General features: G+C 31.9%; 1 protein-coding gene across 18 annotated transcripts in view; it reads right to left on the bottom strand.

Annotated features, from left to right (window-relative positions):
* Positions 1-27099, bottom strand: part of LOC106672937 (kinesin-like protein unc-104) — a 78632-nt gene that overhangs the window by 9262 nt on the left and 42271 nt on the right. For 7 of the 18 annotated variants that reach the window (XM_014404759.2, XM_014404765.2, XM_014404767.2 and 4 more), the window contains exons 3-21: positions 9473-9592; positions 9315-9397; positions 9166-9244; positions 8925-9094; positions 8678-8856; positions 8344-8599; positions 8245-8247; positions 8001-8158; positions 7807-7946; positions 7545-7583; positions 6818-6937; positions 6597-6730; positions 6218-6530; positions 6104-6157; positions 5832-6025; positions 5652-5766; positions 4534-4706; positions 4294-4469; positions 3157-3288 (exon numbers count right to left, since the gene is read on the bottom strand). In XM_014404759.2, the coding sequence (XP_014260245.1) occupies positions 3157-3288; positions 4294-4469; positions 4534-4706; positions 5652-5766; positions 5832-6025; positions 6104-6157; positions 6218-6530; positions 6597-6730; positions 6818-6937; positions 7545-7583; positions 7807-7946; positions 8001-8158; positions 8245-8247; positions 8344-8599; positions 8678-8856; positions 8925-9094; positions 9166-9244; positions 9315-9397; positions 9473-9572 (2618 nt within the window). In that variant the 5' untranslated portion in view covers positions 9573-9592. Of the gene's footprint in view, positions 1-3156; positions 3289-4293; positions 4470-4533; positions 4707-5651; positions 5767-5831; positions 6026-6103; positions 6158-6217; positions 6531-6596; positions 6731-6817; positions 6938-7544; positions 7584-7806; positions 7947-8000; positions 8159-8244; positions 8248-8343; positions 8600-8677; positions 8857-8924; positions 9095-9165; positions 9245-9314; positions 9398-9472; positions 9593-18947; positions 19049-27099 lie in introns of those variants that run through there. The other 11 variants (XM_024226309.1, XM_014404770.2, XM_024226310.1 and 8 more) reach the window with 8 other exon arrangements.

A 27099-nucleotide genomic window follows, 5' to 3' on the forward strand; every position in this document is an offset into this window, starting at 1 on the left:
CAAAACTTTTAATCAAATACATACAAGAAATATTAAAACAAAAAGAAAGAGTACAACTTTTTTTTAAATTAGGACCAGTTTTAGAAAGGCCTATTCTTTTTTTTTTCTTCTTTTTGTGTCAAAAGTTTTCTGTACAAAACAAACATTTTCATACTCAAGCATATAACTTTTAAAAAGTTTAATTTGAACTGTATCTTTAAAAAAGAGGGCTTAAGCACAAGAAAATATCATAAAATACAAATCAATTCAGCTCGAGTTTTTAAACTGCACCTGCATGCCCAGGAAATGAACAATCGATTCAATGGGTAAGAGAGTAAACAACGAGGTGAGAGTAAACAATAATTGCCAACCATTATGCACACCAATCCTGAAGTAAAACAGTATTGGGAATAAATTTCACATAGAAGTTTCATAAATAGACGAGCTTAGAATTTTAAAAAGCGAAGAAACCAGAATTCAACTGAGTAAATGAAAAGTATTATACTCATGAATTAACAAATGTAGGTGTTTTTGTAGTAGCAATTCATTGAAAGAAAAAAAAGCCGCAGTGAGCAAGGTATAATTGAAATGAATTTATTTAAATCAATTTAAAATCATGCTTACACAAGTCAACTATACAGCTTAAAGAACTAATAACAAAATTTGAGTTCTTCCAAAGCTCTCCAAATATTACAATGATGATGAAAAATACAGCAATGATGAGTGGATTTTTTCTCGTATATTTTGTACATGTTTGTATCATTATACCAAGTTGTAAAAAAGTCTGGGTGTTTGGTTGTTTTACAAAATTATTTGATCATATTCAATATTCATTCAATAAATTTTTAATTAGAGTTGCATTTTATACTTTTTTATTATTTTATATTTTTAGAGGTTTTTAATGAAAAAGCTTTAAAAAGTTTTAAACCAAGTTTTATTTGTATTGCTGTTGCAGTCTCGATCAGGCACTAAGTTCAAAAGAAATTTAAATAAATACCTTGTAAGCGCACAGGCTTTTGGTACATCTAATCTAGGTAGAATGTGTACGTACATAAATTGTGTAGAAAAATATGTCAATATTTCAAACTAAATTGTCATAAATTATAAATATGCATTCCCAAACATTTTTTCATAAATATAAGTTTGCACACTATGAAGAAATGAAAGTTGTGCCATACTCGGATTGCATTGAGATCATGTGAAAATAATGTTAGGAACAAGAACGGGAAGAACATTGAGGTACGCTTCTCTGAATAAAGAAAATCTACATGAAAAGTGCCTATATTCAATTAATTAAGGTTTTAAGTTGAGATAAAAAATTCAGTGTCACGAGCGGGATTCGAACCCACGACCTTCGGCTTGATACACCGCTACTCTACCACTTGAGCTATCGTGACTTCGATCCCCTCAGGCACTAACTGCCCATCTCAACCCCACCTTTTGAATTTTCCCTCCTTTTTGCCATTTTTCAATTCAAAGTCACGATAGCTCAAGTGGTAGAGTAGGGGCGTATCAAGTCGAAGGTCGTGGGTTCAAATCCCGCTCATGACACTGACTTTTTTATCTCAACTTAAAACCTTAATTAATTGAATGTTATTAATTGGTCAAGCGGACCACGAAAAATAGTTAATTTAGTGCCTATATTGTTTAACCATGTGAATTAAAGAAATTATTCAGTGTGGTATTGAGATCTTGATGATATTTCAATTAATAATGAAGTAGAAGAGGAATTAACAGAAGTAGAAAAAATTATACTACAACTTATATCTATAGATCACCTCCATGTAAAATGTCGATAAAAAAATATATATTTTGTTCATAAATACTATTTTTACAGGGTTATTCAAAACAATTATCAGATAATTGTAAAATTAAACAATCAGTAGTTTAAATGTGAAAAGAAATATATAACTAAAAACACACTGTGACATGCTTATACATTGTTGTATTTTACATGATGTAGTTAGCAAATGACATTTGTCTTATTAAGGCCAAATTCTTTAGGGGCATTAATCACCTCAATACCTTGTTTATTTGTGTAATATCAATGATCATAAAATTTTCTATAAAACACTGTTTTGATCTGAGCTGTTAGATCACCTCTGCATATTGCCACCGTTTCTGTCAGACAATTTTCTAAGTTCAGTGGCTCTTATTAATGAACCATACCCGCTATCATTAACAAAATGTGCAAACCAGGATGATCAGGGAAGATTAATTTATGGAAAGATTTCAAGAACTCATAAACCAATCAATATGATTCACTTCAAAACTATGTTCCTTCTGTTGGGATATAAACAAGATTTAAAATAAAAGTTTAAAATAAAAAAAAAACTAAACACTAAAATATTTAAAAAGGTAAAAGTTAAAACTATAAAGTAAAACCATTTACAATATAATAAGCATAAGATTTGAATTAAATGTGTACAATTAACAGTGGTGGTTGTTTGAATCTCTGGACACATATGTCCGGAGAGAACCAAAAAGGGGTCGTTCCAACCTTCAGACCTAACTGTGATCCAGCCAAATAAAGTAAGGTAAGGTTCAGGTTAAAAAGAGTCGGCCACAACCAATATTGATATCTTGTGAAATCTCTATTATCTAGGGCTCTTCATTAAACATAAGGCTTTTTTATCAGATCAAGTACTCATCCATCAGAGGAAATGTTCCACCATTTCTTTTTCTTAGTGTACAGGATTGTTTCTGCTGACACAAATTTGTGTCTACAGTGTCCAGTGAAGAGTCCTAGTAGCATCCTATCCCTGACACATACTAGGTTTACTAGTCTAACTAATAACTCTAATAACTATGACATTTCACACAATATAATGTCTTGAATAACCCTAATTAATGTACTCTATTCATGCATATGTCTATATTTTATGTTTTTTCTAATAGTCAGTGCCATTTTAGCATAAACACATCCTACAGTACATAAGAGATTATAAACGTTATTGAAAATTTACCTAATAAGCAAACTTACAAAAAATATTTATAAAAAAAAAAAGCCAGAGAACAGCTACATATTGGTGCAGTGAAAGTGGTGGCTATGTAACAATGAAAGCATTCATGCCACAAGTTAATCACGAAGCAACATATGTGAAAAAGAAATTAAGGGATAGATACAGAAAACAAAACTATGTTGAACACATTAATAATAGGCGAAGCCGCACCAACCTCGAAGGCAAAAGATTGGCAAGATTGAATGGTTGATTTAGACAATGGAAAAAGTCCTCCATTCTCTGTTCTGGTGTTACAGGACTTGTGAGATCTTCATTGTATATATGCCTCATCAGTTCCAACCGGTTTCTAAAGTAACATAAAACCAATTCTAAACTCTCTGTTCTTTATCAATATAACGATGGTTAGGGCCTTATTAAAAAGAACCACACATAGGTTAAGCAAGTGAAATTGAAAAATAAAATATACAAACAATAAAATAAAATTCTGTGATGTTTTACAGGTGAATTGGCAAATGGTTGTGTGTTGATTGGGATTTTATATAAAAATAGGCAAAATTATAATTATTACAAACAGTGTAGACATATTTGACAAGCTCTATTGCAAAATTTTCTTTTTAACAAGGCACTACCATCTGTTAACTTATTCAGTCCTAAATATAACTTCTAAACATATATTTTATAAACTGTCAACACCCCTAAATCACATAGTTCACATCTTTTGCCTTCTGAAAGTTCTGTTAGCGGCATAGTGTAACTGAACAATTCAAAATTAAATATTAAGCATTATTGTTCTACTCTCATTTTTAACTTATTTTGTTTAATTTAACATTTTTGTGGATTGTACCATTTTAGCCTAACAAAAATACGCATGCGTAAGTTATTTTCTGCATCAAAATATTGTTTATGGCTATTGCCTTCCACACTTCCTGAAACTACTGATAACAAGAAGATAGAAGAAATAAGAAATGTGTTAAATAAGCTTCCCAATAAGCCCTATCAATTTAGAAGAAAAAGCCTTAAAACACTTATTAAAGATTATTAAATAAAACAAAACCAATTTTTATGGGCACATTAATGATGCAAACATGATGTTAAGGGATGTAACTTCAGCATGCGCTTGATTAATTCCAAATGTATTATTCATAATTTTGTCATAGTGCTAGAAACTTTTTTGCAGTGCCTACAAAATCAGCACACTTACCATAACTTTAACAATGACGAATAGTAAAAAATTTTCTAGAAAAATAAAATTAGGTATTCCTAAAAGTGTATAAAATCTATCTGTATTGGAATAACCCAATGGAAAATTAAACTTAACATCAAAGCAAATAAAGAAGACATTTGTTCAAACCTTAATTTCTCAAGGGACCAATAGTAAGTAGCTCCATTTTTCGTATCCAACACTTCAACAGCAACTATAGTCCTGGGATATGGTCTTTCTAAATCATCATCAATGTCATTAGGTATCAAATCAGGTGGCAGAGGAGAATATAATGTTCCTGTCAATAAAGTAAACTGAAATTGCACCTAGAAAGCAAAACAGTTAACATAATATAACTATAACTTTAGTCTTAACAAAGATATTAAATACCCTCTTCTTCAATTCAACAGATTTTGCATTGGCTTCTTTTAAAAATATTGCATTTCCCCAAAGATCATCGCGCAGAGATGTGAACTGATGATATTTCCATTTACGAAAAGCCCAGCTGGCGAGTTGGAATTCCCTATCAGTCCAATTACAAGCAGCATCGAACAGTGGATTGACTGTAAATAAACCGTGTTAATACAAATTGTGATTAATCATTTATTTTCTTAACATTAATTTCATTTAATTGCCACATAAAAAATAGTAATACTAAAAAAACCTATAATCAGAATTTAAGATTACACTATTAAGAAAAATTTTAACAAATTAACTAAAGTCAACCATATTTAGTCACTGACAACATTATATTTTGGACTTGTCATTCTTTTCTCTTTTAAACTTCAATTATTAAAAATTGTATCGTGTAACTTGGTAAACACTATTTTGGAATTTTTGTCGTATAACAAATTCTTTAAGTATTTTTTTCTATAATTTATATTTTTTTATTTATCTAATCTGATGTACGTAATTATTTTGCTTGTTATTACCCTTCCACACAATTATTAAATAATTCAATCTTATAACTTATTTTATTTACTGTAAAGTTTATAGTATATTGCCAAGACATTTGACCATTTTAAGTGTTTATAACCTACAGTCCCTGATGATGACACAAAAATACAGTTGAAAACTTGACAAATTATTGTAAATTTATTCAGCTGAACCCTCATGCAGATCCACTCCAGTATAATTAAAAAAATAAATAAAAAGACGATAGAAGTGTCAAAAATATTAAAATATTGCTAAAAGGAAAATTCTGATTCAGTTTTAAATAATTGCGAAGTTTCCCAAAGTATAAAATAACTCTTATGCAGTGTTAAAAGGTAGTTTTCCTTTTCCTCCGAAATTTTCAATTTGAAATCAACTTTCTACTTCGTCAAGGGCCATGCCTTTTTTATGGAATATTGCACACTCACACACACACACAAAATAGTATTACTAATGTGAATATGTTTGATGTGATATAGCTGGTATTGGTTTGGTAATTTATCAAACAGTTGAAAAGAAAAAGTTTCATACTACCTAGTTATTATTATGTAAATTATTTAGAACAGTCTAATTACCAAAAATATCTTCCTCATGAGGAAAGTCTTCTGGTGTGTATGAACTATACATGGACATTGTCATACTTTGCTCTTCGACTTGCTTTTGCAAAGCATCAATTCTGGCCTCATAAGTCTATAAAAAAAATTTATTTATTTATTAATTCAATACCTGAGACAGATAAAATGCCCACAGTATACCTTTCTTTGTTCTTCAAATTTTTGATCAGCATCTTCTTTCTCTTTTCTAAATTGTTCTTCTAGAGCTAGTAGACGTTTGTTCATTTCCTGTTTCAAATCTATTCCCTGTTTCTCCAAAAGCTCGATTTGTGCAAAGTCCCAGTCGACTATTTCTGAATTGTTGGGCGTTTCTGCAGGTGATGCTTTGCCTATAACTATAATAGTTTAAAATATAATTAATAAAATGATTCAAATAACAAAAACAAATTTAGCTCAGAAATCGCCCTTATTACCTTCAGGCTTGTCTTCTTTGATTTCTGTGATGATCTTCTCTCTGTTTTCACGGGCTAAGGATATAAATGATAATTAATTATTTACAAAAAGAACTTGTTAAATTAATAAATTACCCTGGACAGGATGGTTAAATCTGAAGACATGGTTTTTCCCAAGAATGACACGCGAGCCAGTTCGAAGAACTTCGGAATCTGAGACTTGTCGGCCATTTACATAACAGTCAGCGCCAGGAAGTGGTTTTAAAGTCACAATGCCCTCTCGGTTTTCAAAAATACAATGTTCTCCAAGAATATGAGACCCATTCAATTGAATATCTTGAGGTACATTTGCTTCCCCACTCCCTACTCTTGTTAAGCCATCTTTAATATAATACAACAGACATTCTGACATAGAGGGATCTTCATTTAAGTTGACCAAATGGGGAGTCTGAGAGAAAAACAAAAATAGGCATTGTAGTAAGTAACAAAACTAAAACATTGCCAAACTTCTTACCTTCTTTGGTGAAAATACACCAACAGTATCACCATCTTCTTTGACAGCAACACCCATCTCAGCAAATATGGCTTCTCGTTGCACTCTTATTTCCTCCGTTCGCTTAAGTTTCTCTTCCCATGTCTCATTCAGTTCTGAACATTATTAGTAAAACAATATTTAGTAAAGCTTTTATGATACATTAAAATAAACATCTCTCAACAAATTGCTATTTTACTCACCGGCAATTAATTTTTCACTCGCTTGAAGTTGGTCAACAGCTTCTTCTGCAATGGTAGAAGAAGGAGTCATTTTCTTTTCTTCGCCCTCTTCAGATTTCATCACTTTCATACCATCATCCCCTAAACAAATACAGTATGAATGAGAAACGGTGTCTTCTAATTAGATTTTTCATCATTAAAACTGTTTCACAATTAACTACATTTGGGAAGTTTTCGCAACAAACAAAGTGCACAGCATAACAATGAAAATATAACAAAAACAAAAAGCACCATATTTTGGGTTAACAAATTGTTTTTAATAAAATAACAGTTACAATGATTCCATTGTATTTTATCCATAGTTTTTGTCAGAATTTGATTTGGCTAATGTTTTCTTTTCTCTCTTTTAACAAGCATGCAAATGTTTTCTGAGAAAACCAAAATTTTATGTATTACAATATCTCTTTTAAACAATGATTATATTAAGCTTCGACACTGATTGCTACGGAAAAAAAATAGACAGGAAGCAAAATTTAAAAACATAAATGAATAAACAAAAAAAAATTTAATATACATAATATATTAAGCAGTTATTCATTATTATTAAAGCTATTATATTATCATTTAAATTAAAACAAAATTAAATGATAATAAGATGTGCTTAAAATACTTATTTATAAACGATAAATGGGATGTGTCAAAGAAAGCTATGCATAATGAGCATTTGGGATTTTAGACAGCTACTTACTATTAGAGTCTTTAGCCTTTTCGTAAATCACTTTACCATCTGGTCCGAGCAAATGTTAATAGAAAATGGAAACACAACTATTACTCTACATTGAACAGGAATGGTTTTACTATTTATACTTAATTTTAAATTTAACTGCTCATTGTGTTTAACAATTTACTTGAAATAGAGGAGGATTCGGAATTGTTTTTACAAAATAAAGACAAACTCTAAAATAACAAATAAAAAGATAAAAGTTCAACAATTGAAATGAGGATTTCACCTTCGTGAACTTCGATGCCCTCTGCTTTTAAAAGATCTCGCAGGCGTTGAATTTCTTCTTTGAGTTCCCTGATGAGTTTAGCATTGGCATCTTCATTGACAACAGCTTTGCACATAATTTGTTTGGCCCGATCAGCATATCTATGATAAAACATAATTAATTATATTATAATACTGCGGAACAAAATTATGTACCTAAGGGTTGATAACGTCTCATCATAGTTAATATCAGCAGGACTTATAGCAGCAATCATTGCTGTTTTAGAATTACCACCGAGATTTTCCCTCAACAACCAGGTAAGAACAGAATCCCTGTATGGAATGAAGTTCTCTTTCTTCTTTTTTTTAGTGGCCTTTTATAAAGTAAAATTACTTAAGTTAATATCTCTTTATAATAATCAAATAATCTAAAATTATAGTTACACTGAAAATTACTTACTGACTATTATATCCAAAGAGTAAGAAAAAATAAAATATATTTAGAATAAACAACAAAATTATTTAAAATATAAAAAAGCACGTATGTAACATTACTCACAATTTCTGCAAGTGCAGAAATGACTTTTCCCAAAGTGGTCAGACTTTTGTTAATATTTGCTCCTTCTTTGAGCCTTGTTCCTTTTGCACCAGTGGAATCTGCCCTTTCGGAGCCAGCAAGGTCCACCAAAGAAATTTTGCTGACTTTTTCAGTTGTCAATGATGTTAGATTATCAACACGCTGCTGGGTGAAAAATATAGTGAATACTGCATGTGATCTGCTTGATGTTTCATTCATGTTAGTTGCAGCCACAGTTCTAAATAAGGAAGTCACTGTTGATTAGTTTGTATAATATTAAAATGATACAATATTTTTTTTTAAATGAATAACCGACCTTGCTTTGTTCCCTTCATCGATAAGGTTGTGGATATCTTCATAGTTAGTTACAGCGAGTTTTGAAAGATCTTCAACATAAGGACCTAAAAGAGGGTGCTCCCTGACTCTAAGGTTTCCTTTATTTTTTGGATTTAATAAATCTCTCACACGCTCACAGTAAATTTCCATATAACTGACCTAGAGTTTAACACATTAAACATTTTTTTTTTTAAATTGTTATGCCAAAATAAAATGCCATTTCGTACTTCAACCGAATAGCGAAGATCTTCTGAAGTTGTGTTTCTGATCCTATCAAAAAGATCTTTACAGATTTGTGGTATAATTCCTTCTTGACCATCCTCATCTTGTCGGCCCATCATTGTATAAGACTTTCCAGCGCCGGTTTGTCCGTAAGCAAATATGCAAACATTGTAACCTAAAAGAAATCAATTTTTTAAACAAAACCATACAAATAAAACATAAAAATATGAAAGAATTGAAACAAACCTTCAAAAGCATGTTCTAACATTTCCTCGCCAATATCTTTATAAACCATGATTTGAGATGTAAAATTTGGGTCGGTAGGCTGAAAATTGGAAAGTATAAAAAATTAAAAACCGATATAAAATTTATGACTTCATTTTTTCAAAATTTACATCATGTGAGCAGTAAGAGTAATCATAATTGAAGCTTTTGACAGCGTCTTTTGTTCCTGGTGGTGCTTTTGGGTTTGTAATAGCTAAATCAAACATAAAGTTTTAGTTTTCAGGAATATAAATCAAAATTAAAAAGCAATAACATTTAATGAGCCTACATGTGGTGTATCCGGCCATTTCAATAATACATTTGCACTCCCTGGATATCTCCCTGTTGTTAAAGGGCCGAACCCTCACTGCCACTTTTACAGATGACATGTTTGCTCAATTTATTTTATCTGTAACAAAGTAATATTTAAACAACTTATGAACTCCTACATTCTGAATTATTAATTATCGTTAAGACGCACATGGACATTTTGTAATGTTTGTATCATCTAATCAAGACTTTTAATAAATTATTGCCATTAATTCACATTACAAAAGGTCTTATGGTTTCTCAGCTGTTTATTGATTCAAATAAACTATTCATTCACTTATGCATGTAAAGAGAAACATCTAATAGAAAAGTTAACTATGTTTTCCCATTAGGTGACCTTAGGTTGAACAAAATTGGTGTTAAAGATAGTAATATAATGAAATAGGTTTATAACAAAAAAACCTTTTAAAACCAGAATTAAAAGGTGTACAATGTAAAGAACATTCTAAGCTGACGCAAAATGTAAGTTAATGAGGAAAGTGAAAAGAAAAATGTGGAACAATACGGCGCTATGATATGCAAAGCCTGTATAACCTATATGTCCTGCGGGGTTTTAATCTATTCAAGCGCCTTGCTAAGATTTTTTTAATGTACGTTAAAGGTAAAACAAAAACCCTAACAATAAGTTTGAAAAATCTCCGACTAGTTTATTAAAGAATTTAATTTTTTTCCAAAAAATAGGGTTCTGTCAAATTAGCGTAATATTTAGGAGTGGTTTTTCAGAATAAGTACGTATTAAGCTATTTCAAATGTTCGAACTTTATGTTTTATAAATTACAAGCTCAATCATTTGTTTTGGTGTAAAAAAAGTCGGTTTAGTTTTTCTTCGACTTTGAAATAAATATATTTCTAATAAAAATATGCAACATAGAGATATTTTTGCGTTATCAAGCCGAACGGCATTTCATCAAAGTTGTCATTTTCTTTTTTGGCTACGAAATTTGCTTATTTGTATTTTTAGCATATTTCTCTCTATCGTTTTCTAGACTAATTTTGTTTTGTCTTTAATTATCACTTTATATTTCAACATATTTTTTCTGTCATCATGTCCTTCTGTTTGACTTGTTCTTCCATAATTTAGTTAATCAGTAAGTAAATATGAATTTCTCATACAGTTTTAACCTAAACACACTCTTTCTTATTTACATACCATTCACTCAGTATATCCTCCATCCACGCTATTGCTCTACACGCACATTCACGATTATAAGTTCATTCTCACATAATACAGAATACATCTATCACCAAACTTGTTATATATTCAGTGATGAGATTGTCTATAAAAGAATCTATATATACAGAAATACCACAGTTCCCTCCGAAAATCGGAATAGGTCCACTGAGCTTCATATTGGATGGCATTCCTACTCGCTCTCTATATGGAGCCAATACCCTTCAATTTTTAAGTATAATTATTGACTATGTTACTAAACCCCTTATATAACCCTCTGTACTGTTTAGCCAACTTGTACAAATATATAATAACCTTGTAATTATTAAATGCCGAAAATCGATCAACAAGGAATACAAAAATAAATTTTTATTCCAGGTCACGTACAGAATCGAATTAGCTGACGAAGAAGCATTAGCTAGATAACTTAAGTCTTATCTGGAAATTGAAGATTATGATTTTGACATGGATTAAATTTATATGGATCCGTTGCTCGAAAATATGAAACTACCTTGTAATACTACGATTAACCGTATAATCCTGGTTTACGACTTTCCCAATAAATTCTGAAAATTGAAGTATCAATAATGTCATTTCTAGTTTGGCCCAATTAATAATAAAAATGGTAATTAGTTTGCTTATTTTTAGCGACGACAAGTACAATTTCAGCCTAAGCATTTCTCGATTTATTGATTTTTGTTATATCACTGTCCTTTAATTATTTTGTTTTGTTTAGTAGTCTACCTGTATTTTTCGAAATGTCGATACATTAAGTGGTGTCTCCCGTAGTTACTGTGTTTGCAAGTCCAGGTTGGCGTCAAAAAGGGTGACCTTTGTAGTACGAGTCAATAAAGGCAGACCGTATTTGTATAGTATTGAAGTCAATTTTTTTTATTTTTTGTGTGTTCTACATGTTGCGATAGTTCGTTTATGTTGATCATATTCTGCGTGTGGATACTGTAAATTGTTCCTCGTGGCTGAACGCCCTGACAAAACCAAAATAGCGAAATTTATAGGAGCCTAGATGATGAAGCAATATTAATTATTACGATTGATTAAGTACAAAATGGCATGATGTTAAAGATTACTGATTTAAATCTATTTCAAAGCGATTTTTCTTCTCTTTGCGATGTATCAGCATATTCTTATCAGCAGTTAGTTCAACCAAGTCTTGTCTGATTGTCAGGAATGATAAGAATGTAGTTGACAAATACTATAGCTGTTTTGCTTTATTGAATTAACCAAACAATTTTGTTTTATCTACGTATTTTCAGCTAGTTTTGAAATTTCGCTGTCTTTAGTGTCACTCGGGCTGCGGGGCATATTTCCTAATACGCAGAACAAGCGGATCAAAAAGTTCATTTAAATTATTAAATTTATTTCATTTAAATTAGTTTTTTAAAATTAAAATGATCTTTATTAGTTTAAGATTTCTTCTTTAACTCAATTTAAAGGAAAATTTTGAAGGAAACTGCAAATTCTTTTAATAGGAGAGAATTTCGTCATTGGGCTACAATATTTAAAAAAACTTTGTCAAATGTAAAACTGTCATAATCTGTGGTTTGTAAGGCTGCTATATCTTTAAAACTTTAAACTTTAAAATTGCAGGCAACTTCCGTTTTTTCCTCCATCCACTTACCGTCAATGCATAATCTCAGCTTGAATATTTGACGGAAAGTACAAAAAAGAAATAATTCCCTGGAACTTGGTCATTTACGTAACTTAGGCGGAAGTTACATAATCCACCTCCTCGTTATATACCAAGTTTAAAATGGTAACAATCCAGCACCGATCCACTTTTTAAACGGGCAGCAGGCGTTTTACGAAAAGAGGACGCAGTAAAGTTGAAAACTTAGTTCCCTTAACTTTCTTACATGCAGTTAATTAACAACCCTCCAAGATTTCGCACTTGGTAAAAATTAAAATTAGTTTTACTCTAAAGCGTTAAATAATTGAAATTTGAATTGTTAAACAAAAATATCCAATTGGATTGAAAAGTGAAATATTGATTCAGTATAAAAGAACCATTATTTTGACACACCAACATTTTTTGATTATTTAAAGAGATGGGAATTTAAAAACACGACAGTTAAAGTACGGTCATGAGGCCATCATAAACCATACTAGATGGTGTAATAAATTTTATTGTACATCTCTCATAAGATCGTAGTTAAGTAAAAATTGCCCCTGAAGGGTTTCCAGGCATTATTGCTTTCCACGTTTCAAGAAGATGAAAAGGCGTAAGTATAATCGTATTTCGTTATACGTGCCGAATTCAAATATGCGACAAAAAGAAAAAGTATCTTTATTTAGTAGTAAAAGTATCAATAATAACAGTTCTGTTTGCAGCATTCAAAAGTTTCGTGTTTTCTATTTAAAAAAAAAAATCTAATAAATTTCCTTATTACAAGACAATGTAGGAAGCAAATTATGTGTGGTCACATTGGTTGGTGGGTTGTATCAATTAACGCAGGATAGTGTAATAGAAATAGTAAACCTCGGTCTACCGATACTACAACATTTTTATCTTTTTCACATCAGTCCAGATTGTTGTTTAAAACAAAAAGGATTATTTACACAAACAGTTTGACTTTTAGGTTTAATCTCGTGTCCATGCACCAACAGATTGGCGACAAAGCACTCACACGAGATCCCTTTTGGACATTCGTTTATTTTTAATGCACGGAGGGGAAGAGTTTGAGATCAATATTCCTCGTGAAAAACGTAGGTGGTCATATTCCGTTGCCGCACTTCTGCGATCGGAAGGCTTACAAAACACAGATTCTCACATTCTGACAAAAAAATGGATATTTTGATTGTAAAATATTGAGAGAAAATGAAGATGACTTTTCAAAAAGAAATCGAAGTGTCTTTCAACATGGTTACGTACAACCATGCGAAAATAGCGAAAACACTAATACTACAGTTTTCGTTCAAATTGACTTAATGTAGAAATTTTAAACCAACTAAGGTCATTTACATATGACCTCATTTAAATCTAACAACATCAAGCAAAATGTACGATTTGTGCTAAGATGTAACGAACTTATTCCATCCAACTGTATCAACCATGAATTACATAAAAATGTACATTTAATCAGTCTTCATACACACACAAAAAAAAAGATCTTCATGATGTTATCGATACCAGCCTTGTTAAAATAACTATATATAAAAGATCAGAAATAAGGAGAATTTAAAAAAAACACTCAGTTCGTCGAACTTTAGAGGACTTTCATTAGGAATTTGAAGCTATTTCTAATGATCTACTTGTTGTTGTAATTAAGAAATTGTTGAAATTATGGCTTCAACCATAATATATTTATGATTAGTCCACTCTGCTAAGCAAGACTCATAAATTTATTCCGATCTTAAACCAACAAAGGTCATTTTCATTCACATATATGACCTCATTTAAATCTAACATCATCATCAAGCAAATGTACTGTTTGTGCTAAGATGTAATGAACTTATTCCATCCAACTGTACCAACCATAAAATTAATAAAAATATACATTTAGTCAGTCTTCTTACACAAAAAGAGAAAGATCATCGTGATGCTATCGATACCAACATTGTTAATATATTCACTAATTTCGTGGTCCGCTCGACCAATTAATATATTACAATTAATTAAGGTTTTTAATGAGATAAAAAATCAATGGCACGAGCGGGATTCGAACCCACAATCTTCAGCTAGATACGCCGCTGCTCTACCACTTGAGCTATCGTGACCTCGATCCACTCGGACACTAACTTCCCATCTCAACCCCACCTCTTGTTAATATAACTGTATATAAAAATCAGAAATAAGGAGAATTTAAAAAAAACACTCAGTTCGTCGAGCTTTAGAGAACCTTCATTAGGAATTTGAAGCTATTTCTAATTAACTACTTGTTGTTGTAGAACTAGAAATATATATATTATTAGTATATATAAGTGGGAAGTTTATGGGCCGACAAACAGCTGACGTCATCGCCGGCCCTCTGCGTGTTTTCCTTTTTTTTCTTTTCTTTCGCGCATATTTTGTTTTAAACTGCAGCCATTTGAACGTCTCGATCTGGTTACTGACTCTCTGATTTCAAATACATACCACGTTGATATTCTAGAATGCTAGTCTCTCGTTTGTACCTCAGGTTGTCAAATACAGAATACAAACAAAACATACAATACATATATATCATCACCACAAACATAATGTGTGGTCACATTCACTCCCCCAGAATACTCGATATTCCTCGTGGCGGGGTTGTAAGCAATCCCTTCCTTTCACGCTAATAAATTACATTATTATTATTACATTATTATATGTTGTTGTAATTAAGAAATTGTTGAAATTAAGGCTTCAACCATAATACATTTATCATTAGTCCACTCTGCTAAGCAAGACTCATCAATTTATCCCGATTAAAGCCATAATTTTAATAATTGTAAATAGATATATTTCTTAACTGTGTGTCATTAGAAATGGTTTCAATTTCTTGATGAGGAAGATATATTTATTTCGAAAGCTTGACAAAGGAACTATTGTGAGTGTTTTGCTTTTTTTCAAATTAACGTTATTACTGACCTTTTAGCAGGGTATGAACAGGCGTTAATTCATCAGGAGGTTGTCCTACATATCAAACTGGACTAAAAAGTATCTATTGTTGAAAATCTGATGGTCTATTGTATTCGAGATATTTCACTTTTCAATTTACTTCATCCTTTAACAATTATTATATTCCATAAATTCATCCGTATCTCTTAAAATGTTAATCCTACTGTGACTTTGTTTACACCAATGGAAAAAGCATTGAAAACCCACAAATCCTAAAATACAGCGGTAAAATATGTCAAGAAACGAAGGCAGAAGAAGTGTTAAACGGGTTTTTTTTGTTTTTTACTTTCAATTTTGTACCAAAGTGACTTTACCTACTTTTATTAATTTCATTATTCTTTAATAGAAGTTGCGAAATTTTAATTACTAATTCTAACTAAAACATTAAACAAGAAGAAAAAGAAAATCGTAAAAGTTTATCTTCTAAGTGATTTTTTTTCTCTTAAGGATAAAATTAAAAAACAAACGAATTTCATAAGGTTAAGGTTTTTAATGGTCTTTCTATACACACAATCAAATTTACAATAGGATTAATATTTAATTAAATTCAGGGAACTTATAAAAGGCCCCCCTTATAAAGTTGAGAAAGGTAACCTAAAAAAAGAAATATATCTAATTCAATTGAGAATCAGAGCTTTTACAATGTGGCTATTTTAGCCCCATTGACTTGCATGTTATCCTCCTGAAGTATTGAAGTCCAAAGTTTACCAAAGATTTGCTCATCGAACAAAAAATACAATGAAACTATCTGCTGAATATGAAATATTTTACAAACTTCTACAAAAATATTTGTATTTGTTTGTATGCTTAAATAAAAAGCCAATGTGCAACATTAAAAAAGAACTAACTTGAAAAGATTAAACAACGTACTCACTACACCATTTATCAATTCTAGTAAAATGTTTTCTGTTCGAAAAGCTGGTCTACAAACTTGCTGGTTTCCTGATCAAGGAAAACTAAACCATCTGACAATTATTTTTTTAAATGTAGTTAATTTTTATATTTAATCATATTATCAAGTGGCAATAGTAAAAAATTACTCTTGCCTTACTAATAAACGAATCCACGTTGGAACTTTGAGATCCGTCATGACTTCCAAACCAATTAGAGCAATCTATTAGCCTGAAAAGGTCTAAAATATAATTCCATCGGGCCTGAAGGCGGTCAAAATACATTTTAGTACCAATATGGAGACTAATGTTTTAGAAGAATGCTGCAACTATCTTTTTTAATGAAAAATAAATAGTTTATTCGCCACTGGCTTTAGTGTTTGAAACTTTCACCTGATCCTAAAATAAATATCTTCAATACTGCCTAGCTTGCAAGCTTCATTAAGAAGATTGGTGCTAACTAATAGTATATTTAAAATGTATAGTTTTTCGTTTTGTCATGGTTTTTATAAAAAATTGGACTATGATTCTTAATGAACAAGATGCCGTCCACGTCAATTTGTGTAAACCCAAAAAAGGTTTAATTTGAAATAAACGTAAGATACAAAGATCTTGTGTGTAAATTATTCTGTTTATCTTGACAAAAAAATGAACTGAGTGAACCGAAGTGATAATGACTGGAAAAAAGTATACCTGGCTTTTTGTCTTCTCGAGAAAAGCACTAACTACGCAAGTCCGTAACCTTGGGATCTAACATCACATCAAATCCAACTAGATCCGTCTGAAATTATCTAGAATCATAGTGGATAGGCTGATTTTATATCTCGAAGTGTTAAAATTATACATGTTTTCAAGCATTATAGACTGCAGAAAGAAGCTTTTTTGTATGAGAGTAAAATAAACCAATTCTAAAATTGGTAACATTGCAAATTTGAAAAGTACGCCATTACTCAAAGAAACAGTCGTTTCAAAAAAATTATCCTCCAATTTTTACTTTTGTTTTTGCACTAAATATATTCAAAGTTGGTGAAATTTCTTGTAGTAGTTTTTGAATATCCTAAGTCGTTAGCCAACTATACAAAAACTCAATGAACAACAAAAAAAATCATTTTATACATATTTATAATAAATTGTTATGTGTGATTAACTTTACATTCCCAGGGATATTTGAAACAACTCATTTCACAATTTTATTCTTTCAGACTTAAGTCTATACAAAAAAGAAAATGCTAAATATTAATGACGTTTTCACTACAATAAATTCGTTTAAGTATGTCAAGGATTCTTGCTTTCAAGGACGCATCCTTAAATCCTTTCTCATGATTAAATTCCGAAGGAATAAACAAGGCCGCTTTTATAAGACGAGAGCGAGTGTTGAGTTACTGTTAGGGAAGACCCTGACTTTGAGCCTCTTATTTCAATCAAAAATAACGGTTTCTATACTTCATACTTTATTTTTATTAGTTTATCTTATACAAACTAGAAACTCATTAGTTTACACGTGTATGTATACACATACTTGTTGGTGATGCCCAAACCGTTTTTCATAAGGATAGCGTTAAAATATTTCTCATAAATTATAAATTCTTACTAACATGAATCTCTTTTATGCCTTACCATTTAATTTTAAGCATCTACTGTATTTGGAATATAGTCGACGAATGTTATTAACCTGATTAATTTTAGAGTTCATGGCTGGAGAGGGTCAAAAAATGAAAGAAAAAAGACCAAATGGAAAATAAAGCTGAAAAGAAAAATATAAATTCGTCGTAGTTGTCTAGATAAAATGTATTGTGCTTTCGGAGAAAATTATAGCACAATAGAGGCCAGAGACGTACAAAGAAAACCTACTCCCATCTTTCCAAAAGGAAAAACACATAAGAGACCCCCCTCAGAGGCGAGAACTGGCAATGTTCCATGGAGTTCGTCGTGACACGTATGAACTGTTCAGTTTTGCCATGTAGAAGTCGTCAAATATTATATTAACTATCGATTTAACGGCAGCTGTAGCTAATCCATGGCAAGTGTAATAGCTTTCCCGATACAGGTCAAAACCCCTCCCTCATTTTTAAACGGACAATGCTCCTCAAGCGTTGAGTATGAAACATTTATCATCAACAGTAAATTAAAAAGGCAATCAGAAACAAATACAATAAGGTTTTAAGAAAGCAAGATTTTACTTGAAAATCACCCGAATCTTTTATTGATTAACTAATCACCGATATGTAATCACACAACTTGAAAGGCATATAAATAAAACATTCCTAAGGCTTTGTTATATTTTTATTTAACCAAAGATTTCAAAAGCAACAAACGTGTAACGTTGTTAAAAGGGTGTTTAGATTTCTATGAAACATGCCAGGATGATCAGTGGGTGCATGCAGGTTAATTTATACGCCATTGCACGTACGTTGTTCTTAGAATCGTTTCAAAACAATTATTTAATTTGACCGTATAATTTTTCCGAAACCATTCAAAAAATTTGCTTTTAAGAGTTTGTTTAAAGGTTAACAACACTGTCTAGGAGAGATATTACAAAACCGTTCAAAAAATTAAACAATACTGATGATTGATGTCATTATCATGTGAATACATCAAAGTAAGATGAAAGTAAATAAAAAACCCGTTAAATTTAATAAGAAATTGGAAGAAATAAACGAACAAGAAAAGTCATATGCGAGTAGCTTAGCAACCATTGACCTAGTAATAGAAACGTAGTAACTTTACAATTTTTTCTCTGTTAATTAAATGATAAAAACAAAATCTTAATTACCTTAATACAATAATAATCCTATGTTCTTAAAATATGTAAATTTAAAACTTAAATCCGACACCGAGATACAACAGGAGTCCACATCTTGTGCGGGGGCCGACTGATGTACTTGGGGTGAACGAGGGTGACGTCGGCGAACATGCGCGAACGTGGAACACCCCAGGCCCAATGGGATACACCCAGAAGCTGATCAATAGCATTCTAGACGTCATGACCCGAGGCACCAATGCTAGCCTAGGACAACGTATACACCCACTTCGGTCGATTCACATATTCGACACAATGTGCAAATATTGTGCACTCTTTCCTTTCATTAGCGGTCCCAGGTTCAACACCCTCTTCGATAAATCTGCTACCTGTAAACAGCTTTTTGGAATTTCGGGGGAGCTGAGGGTCCGTTGGGAATTGACTCCGTGAAAAGCAACCATAGATGTACACAAGGGCAGAAGTTAGAAAAACAAGATGTTTACGAACGAACTCAATCAAACTGAAGAATCGAGATTACACTTTCGATGGTACGATTTTTAATACGACTGTACGCCACTCTCTGTTTATTGGATTGTTCTCCAACAAACATGTCTTTCTTGGGTTGTTAGGAAAACCCTCATGGAATGTTATGGTCAATGATATTAAACAAAAAATATTCCTCATTTTTCTTTGGGGTTTATATAAATTTCATCCCTGCCTAATAATTTGTTCAATTATACATCATAAGTTACTTTATGTAGTTAAATTTCAATGTGAATGCCCGACAAGAAACGTCATTGGCCTATTTCAGGGACTCCAATAAAACATGAAAATTTGCGAAGGCAGCTCTGAAGAAATTTGTGATAATAAGAGACGTTCACAATTTTGGCAACATTGTTGTGGTTCATAAATTTCAAAGTTAGAAACACAAGCCTTCAAAATCGTTTAAAAATGAAGTAATCTTCATTATAACACGGCTAAATTTATATGCTTCCAATCGCCCATATCGGCCATAAACGTCCCTTCAAAAAATATCGTATGTTTAGATGTTTAAAAAATTTGCTATCCTGTACATCAGGTTAATATTAGAACTTCTCGATTATTCACAGGCTTAAAAACAAGCAGCACACAGTCTACACAAAATAGTTTGGAGATGAAAAGAAGATATAATGAATAAAATTATTCTGCCAAGAAGCATAAAGTTTACCACTTGGAACTTTTTTAATTCCGAGTTAAAGAATAGATAGCTATAAAAATAAGATATTATAAACGTAAATATTGGGTTGTCCGGAAAATAATGCAGGATTTTAAGTTTTCATTAAAAAAAATCTATATAAAATATTCTGTTTACGTTTACAGGATTACTCATTTGTAAATGATATTGTTTGTTTACCTCTGTAGCATTCCGCTACTTGGAAATAATTCAGTCATCCTTATAATGTCAAAGCGAGAATTTCGTACGATTTTCTTTTACGAGTTTAAACTCGGCCGAAGCGGAGCCCAAACGGCTAGAAACATTAACCAAGTCTGGGGCGAGGGTTGTGTTAATGAGTGCACTGTGCAAAGGTGGTTTAAAAAATTTCGGGAGGGAGATTTCAGCCTTGAAGATGAAGAAGGTCGTGGAAGGCCTTCCTCTCTTAATGATGATGTTCTGCGATCAGTGGTGGAAGAAAACCCCAAAACAACTGTTCGAGAACTTGCAGAGCAACTCAAAGTCAGTAAAACGACCGTCGCTGACCACCTCAAGGCGATTGGAAAAGTGAAAAAACTCGAAAATTGGGTTCCACACTCATTAAACGATCGCCAAAAAATCAGCGCTTTGATGTTTGTGCATCACTTCTTTGTCGAAACAAAAATGACCCATTTCTGGCCAGAATTGTTACATGTGACGAAAAGTGGATTCTCTACGATAACACTAGACGTTCTGGACAGTGGCTCGACAAAGGAGAAGCTCCAAAGCCCCCAACTCATCAAAAAAAGGTAATGGTTACGGTATGGTGGGCTTCATTTGGTTTAATACACTACAGCTTCTTAAATCCTGGCGAAACCATCAATGCTGAATCATACTGTAACCAAATTAATACCATGCATCAGAAATTGGCAGTAATGAAGCCCTCTTTGGTCAATCGGAAAGGGCCCATTTTGTTGCATGACAACGCTCGACCACATGTGTCACGTGTAACGTCACAAAAATTATTGGAGCTTGGCTATGAAACTTTGCCTCACCCACCCTACTCTCCGGACCTCTCGCCTACTGACTACCATTTTTTTAGACACCTGGACCACTACTTACAACACATAATATTCAAAAATCAAACGGAACTGGAAAATGCATTTATTGACTTTATCAATTCTAAAAATTCTGAATTCTACTCAGACGGAATTAATAAGTTACCAACACGTTGGGAGAAATGTATTGAGAGTATGGGAAATTATTTTGATTAAAGAACATTGCTTTAAAGTAACTAGTTTCTTTTTTTTTGTTTAATACCAAAATCCTGCATTATTTTCCGGACAACCCAATAGTAAGGAAGCTAGGTGTTAGAAACTATCTCGCACTACAATATGAACATTGTTCACGTTCGACAAAGGCGAAATCCTCAAACAATGGAATGAGTCAGCTACTCTTGTTATTCCTACTTACATCCTTGACGGCTATGACCCGTTTAAAAGGCGCACGTATGCAAATTCTACACACTGACAACTGACAGGGTGTGAAATTAACATCATAAATAAAAAATAGCTAGGACAAGATGCAAACTTCACGTTTGGCATAGGCCAATTTTCTGAAAAAATGGAAGGAGTCAGTTAGTCTTGCTCCTCCGAGCTTATACCCTTGACAGCGTTTTAAATGCCGATGGCGCATGCACATTGAAAAAACAGTATAGCTACGATAAGATGCACTCTGTTCACGTTTCACTAAGGCGAAATTGTCAAAAAATGAAATTAGTCAGCTAGTATTGTTTCTCCCTGCTTAGATCCTTGACGGAATTCTACGGCCCTGTCAAAGACGCACGTAAAAAGGACGACACACTGAAAAAAGCCTAGTTACGATAAGATGCATTCTTTCACGTACGACTAAGGCAAAATTTTCAAAAAATAGAATGTCAATGTCATTCTCTCTGCTTATATTCTTAGCGGCGTGCTATGGCCCTGTCAATGGAGCATGTTTACAAAGTACACTGCAAAATAGCACAACATGAAATTTAAAAAATTATACATAAATGATCAGGGATAAGGTGAATTTGAAAGGAAAGAAAAACACTTAGTTCCTTCGACAAACTTTTGAGAAATATATTGACTTTCTAATTGCTAATTATAAGAAATAATTCAAATAGTCAATAATAAATAGTATCGTAATAGTTCAATAATTCCTCAAAAACTTGACGAAAGAATTGAGTGTTTTTCTCTCTTTCCACTGTTTTATCACTGATCTTTTAAATATAATCATAATATTAAAGCTGATATCAATCACATCAAGATAATTGAAACTAGAATACGAGCGATTTCTTTTCAAAACCGAAGGAGTGGTAAAATTGTTAAGTGTTTCGCTCGCAGAAAGTGGATTAGAATTAAATGCAAAGCTTATATTCTGAGTAACATTATCACCGTCTTATTTGTTGAACTGTTTTGATAAAAGTTCCCGTTTTTTAAATTAAAACCTACATATTCAGCCAAAAGTCAAGTTAATTTTTTTTCATTATTTAACCTATAGCTTTTTATTCTTCACACAGTGTTTTTTTTTTAATGGTCAGCAATTTAACAAAACCTTTTATCAAGCCAATTTTTAAATTAATACTAAAACCTTACTTGTGAACAAAATATTATATAATAAAGTAAAATAAAAAGGGTACAGCTTTGACCTGTAACCGGTGCCACCATTGTAAAATTTACTTGCCCGGACTTTGCAGTACATCCCAATTCCCGACCTTATTAAGTTATATTTCCCGAGGGACCATTTGCTTAAGTCTGTTTAGCTATGGAAGAGCCCTTTAAAAAATTGTTATAAAAAACTGCAGCTATTACCACGGGACCTACCTTTAATAAAAGGCTGTGCAAATGCTCCTTCTAAATTAAGCTTAACCGGAGATAGTTCGCAGTTAATAACGTTGGGTGATAGAACCTGTGCACTTTAGATAAAACATCAAAAATAAGAATAAAACCTAGCTTTGAACAAAATAAAAAAAAGAGGAATCATTATTTTATAGGCCGACGATGTTAGGACTGTAAGCAGGGAGAGGCGAGAGGCTACAATCATTTAGGCATGTAACTCACACAATAATGACCATTGCCCACATAACTACCACCATAAAAAATTGGAAAATCCGAGACAGAAATAGCGGAATCATTGGATACGGAAAAGCGACACCAGCGTCCAGGAAATGGAAAAGGAATCCCAGAAAATGTTTCACTTATGGATAGTGCACTTTCTGGGGTTCGTATAGAGAATAAGAACGAATTCCATAACAGATCTTTTAGAACGCAGTGGAGGAAAGAGAGGCTATCACGATTAACAACAGTTTTCCTTTTAAATAAAACCAGTCATGATAAGCCAGCCATCTCTACGATAATAAGCTTGTATGAAAAGCCTTTATGATTCCATTAACTACCTGGATAAACCGCAAGTCTTATTTGCAAATTATTGCGTTGATTATGAGCACATTTTATCACACATCGACGCCTTGTAATCTCCGATCTCTGGTCAATCATGAGGGCCTATTCTTGGTAGGATTCTCAGGAATTTCCAAGATGAATAAAATTCTCCGCCTTTTTTGTGATGTGCAAAGATCATATTATCATGGGGCACGGAGCGATTATTAATTGCAAAGAAAACACAAAGGCAATTGGGATATATCGATGATTAAAGGGTTTAAAAATAAATAAAGAAGCCAAAGTAATCAATTATTTATATTTGATAATCATAACAGACAAATAGATATTAACTTTTGTGCATTCTAACAACTTCCAGCAATATTTTTATTTATTTCTTTTATCTTTTATTTATATTGGTATTCCATCTTTGGAAATATTAGGAAAAAGGAAATATTTCTTAATAAACAAAGGTCTAAGAAAGTAGGATCAAAGTTGAAAAGTTTATATAAATCTCACCTTATTCAACAAAATATTGCAAATTTTCATGTGAATGATTTGTCGCTTGTGACATAGAATTAATTATTTCCTCCTTTGCGACACCTGCGTGAGTCTAGTTATCAACCACTGTATCTAACATTGTCTATTTTCTATTACCATCGTAATAAATATTACACGAACCACAAAAATCAATGTGTACATTAGATACAAAATGTATATACAGGGTACGCTATTTAACGAATGACGCTATTTAAAAAAAATACGTGTTTAATATTTTTTAATCTAATTTTATCACATTTCCAACATGGGATGTGATTAATAAAAATGCAAATCAAATTACTGTTTTTTCTTTTTCAAACTTTTTCTCCTAACTTTCTCATTTTCGACAATTTAAAATCCGAATGAAGCATTGTTTTCAGCGTACAAAATATTTAACATGGTTGTCAGGATGTACAGGGTCATATTTGAAATTTTGAAGTTAAACGGCTACTCTGGATTTTTTTTTTTTTTTTTTTTTTTGGTAGCATCATTGGATCAAGAGAAATTCAGCCGGGCCATCTAAAANCTTTTTCAAACTTTTTCTCCTAACTTTCTCATTTTCGACAATTTAAAATCCGAATGAAGCATTGTTTTCAGCGTACAAAATATTTAACATGGTTGACCAAAAAAAGAAGGTAAAACTAGACTATATATAATTTAATATAAAATATTAAACACGTTTTTTTTTTTTTTTTTTGTAGCATCATTGGATCAAGAGAAATTCAGCCGGGCCATCTAAAAAGGTCACCCTGTATAAGACGTAAGACTTAGGTGAGACACATAGATCAAATACAATAAGTTTATTTAATTTTAAAAAATCGTTCCAAAATCCAAAATACAAACTTATCATTCAACTTCATCTGCAGTATCTGAGTGGTTAGTGTCAGACTTCGGCTCGTAGACCCCGCGGACGTGGGATCGGATCCCACCGTCGCCCCTGGAATTTTCTTTCATACTCCCCTTTCCACCAAAAATATACAGAACTCAATCAGCATTCGTTTGCTGGGCTTTGGGTAATAAGAATCATTGAAATCCTGGAAAAAAGGCTTTGATAAAATACGGGCTTAAAATGATTTGCCACTGAAAGCTGGAGAGCTTATTCACTCCCAGACGGAAGTGGCAAATACAAAATGATTTTTGAAAAAGCTAAAACAAAGGTAACAATACATCATCACAGTATAACATGGATATCGACAACCTCGTACAACTTTTCGTCCCGGTAGTGAATAAAAATATATCTAATACAGGATAAACAAATAATATCTCTAGAAATTGTTTTTGATCATACTTGACGATGTTATTGTACAAACAAATAAAACAAAATCAGTAAGAAATTTATTATGTTTGACATTATAAACTATCGATTTCATCCCTTAAAATCTGTTCTACTGTCAAAAAATAATTAAGATTTTAACATAATTCGTATTTTAGTAATGACTGGAATGTTTACGAATCTGAGCAAATTAAACGCTCATCCGGTATACTATGAAAATAAAAATCATGCGCTCGTTTCTCTTTAATTTGAATCTGTACTTAAAAACAGAATAACAAAAATTGTGATCTATATATTACATATATAATAATCTTTGCTGATGTCATTCTAGATAATTCTTACAATAATCTATCGTAGGATGATTTATATGTCTTAGAATTTAATTTGTTCGTTAATAACAAACATGATTTTTTAACAATCATAGGTGCAAAAAGTGAATATTATTATTGCAATTTGTATATTATTGCTTGCACTGCATGAATATTATAGAAATGATAAAATTAAAGAATAAATTCACGGACAATTTTGAAACCTTGAAAAAAGTGAAATAAATAAAAAATATTTTATTTATTATTATTGGTTGATGTTAAGAGCTTTCTTTTATTGTGTATTCCAGTAGTGTGAATAGATCTGGAGAACCATTTTCCCAAAGCTGCCAAAAAATATAATAATAAAACTATTAAAATACACCTTTCCAGTCATATTATTTTATACAATACAAATACAATTATTTTCTCGACCAAATTTTAATTTTTTCAAACCGAATTCAACCGTTTTGAAAACAATTTATGCCTTTTCTTTTCCAAATTCGACTTTTTCTATTTTTCAATTTAACATTTGTAGTAGGTCACTACCCTTAATTTAGTAACCAATGCTACTAAAATGATGTCTGTTTAGATAATACTTGTGCGAAATTTGACGTTCTTACTGTTTACCGTGTAGGAGATTTAAGACTGTCTGTGTGGTTAAGTATTCTTGGTGGATTTCTGGGTAGTGAGTAGAACAGTTTGATTTTCCATTATTGTCCCTAAACGTTCTTATATGTTCTTTTTATCTTCTCTTATTCTTATCCTCTCTGACCGATTATTTGTCTCCGTATTCGCACGTTGCGTGTGCGCCATTATTTGCAAAGGGCTGGTTTTGTAATTGCTTTCCTTTCTGCTAATTTATTAAACAGATTCGTTAGTTTGAACATTTCTTTCCCTGTGTATGTGAATATTTAGTGCATTTTTTCCGTGGGCTTTTTGTTATTATTTTGCTGATTGTGTTTGTGTAGAAGACATAATTGTGTGCTATGAATTTTATTAAATTTAGTTCGTTTTAGTGTTTCTCTGTTGTCAGTGGTATTGTATTTAGTCCGCCTTGCATTTTAGTGCTGCCATTTTCTGTTATTATGGGTGTTTTGAATCATCTTGTACGATCTTGTCGGTCGCTCTGGGTCTTCTAGTCGAATTGTAGTATATATTAAGTTCAGGAATTTTATATTGTTGATATTTTCTATTTCTACCGTTAATTGTACGTTTATATGGAAGAAGTGCAGGGCTGTCAGTATGTGGTTTATGTTGTTGTTGTCGCCCACTATGCCGATTATGTCGTCAAAGTATCAGTGATATTCTACTTTACCATTACATTTTTCTAAAAATATAGTTCCGGGAGTATGGCTGGGTTACCCAAGTCCCTCTTTCGGTATGTGTATTTGTCAGTTAAAGTAGTTTTGTTTTGTGGTCGACTATGTTATTCATTGTGGCAATTTTTATGTTGTTTATTTTGTACTCTGTCGTT

Source organism: Cimex lectularius, unplaced genomic scaffold (genome assembly GCF_000648675.2).
Source record: "Cimex lectularius strain Harlan isolate CLEC.00 unplaced genomic scaffold, Clec_2.1 scaffold48, whole genome shotgun sequence".
Classification (NCBI taxonomy): Eukaryota; Metazoa; Arthropoda; class Insecta; order Hemiptera; family Cimicidae; genus Cimex; species Cimex lectularius.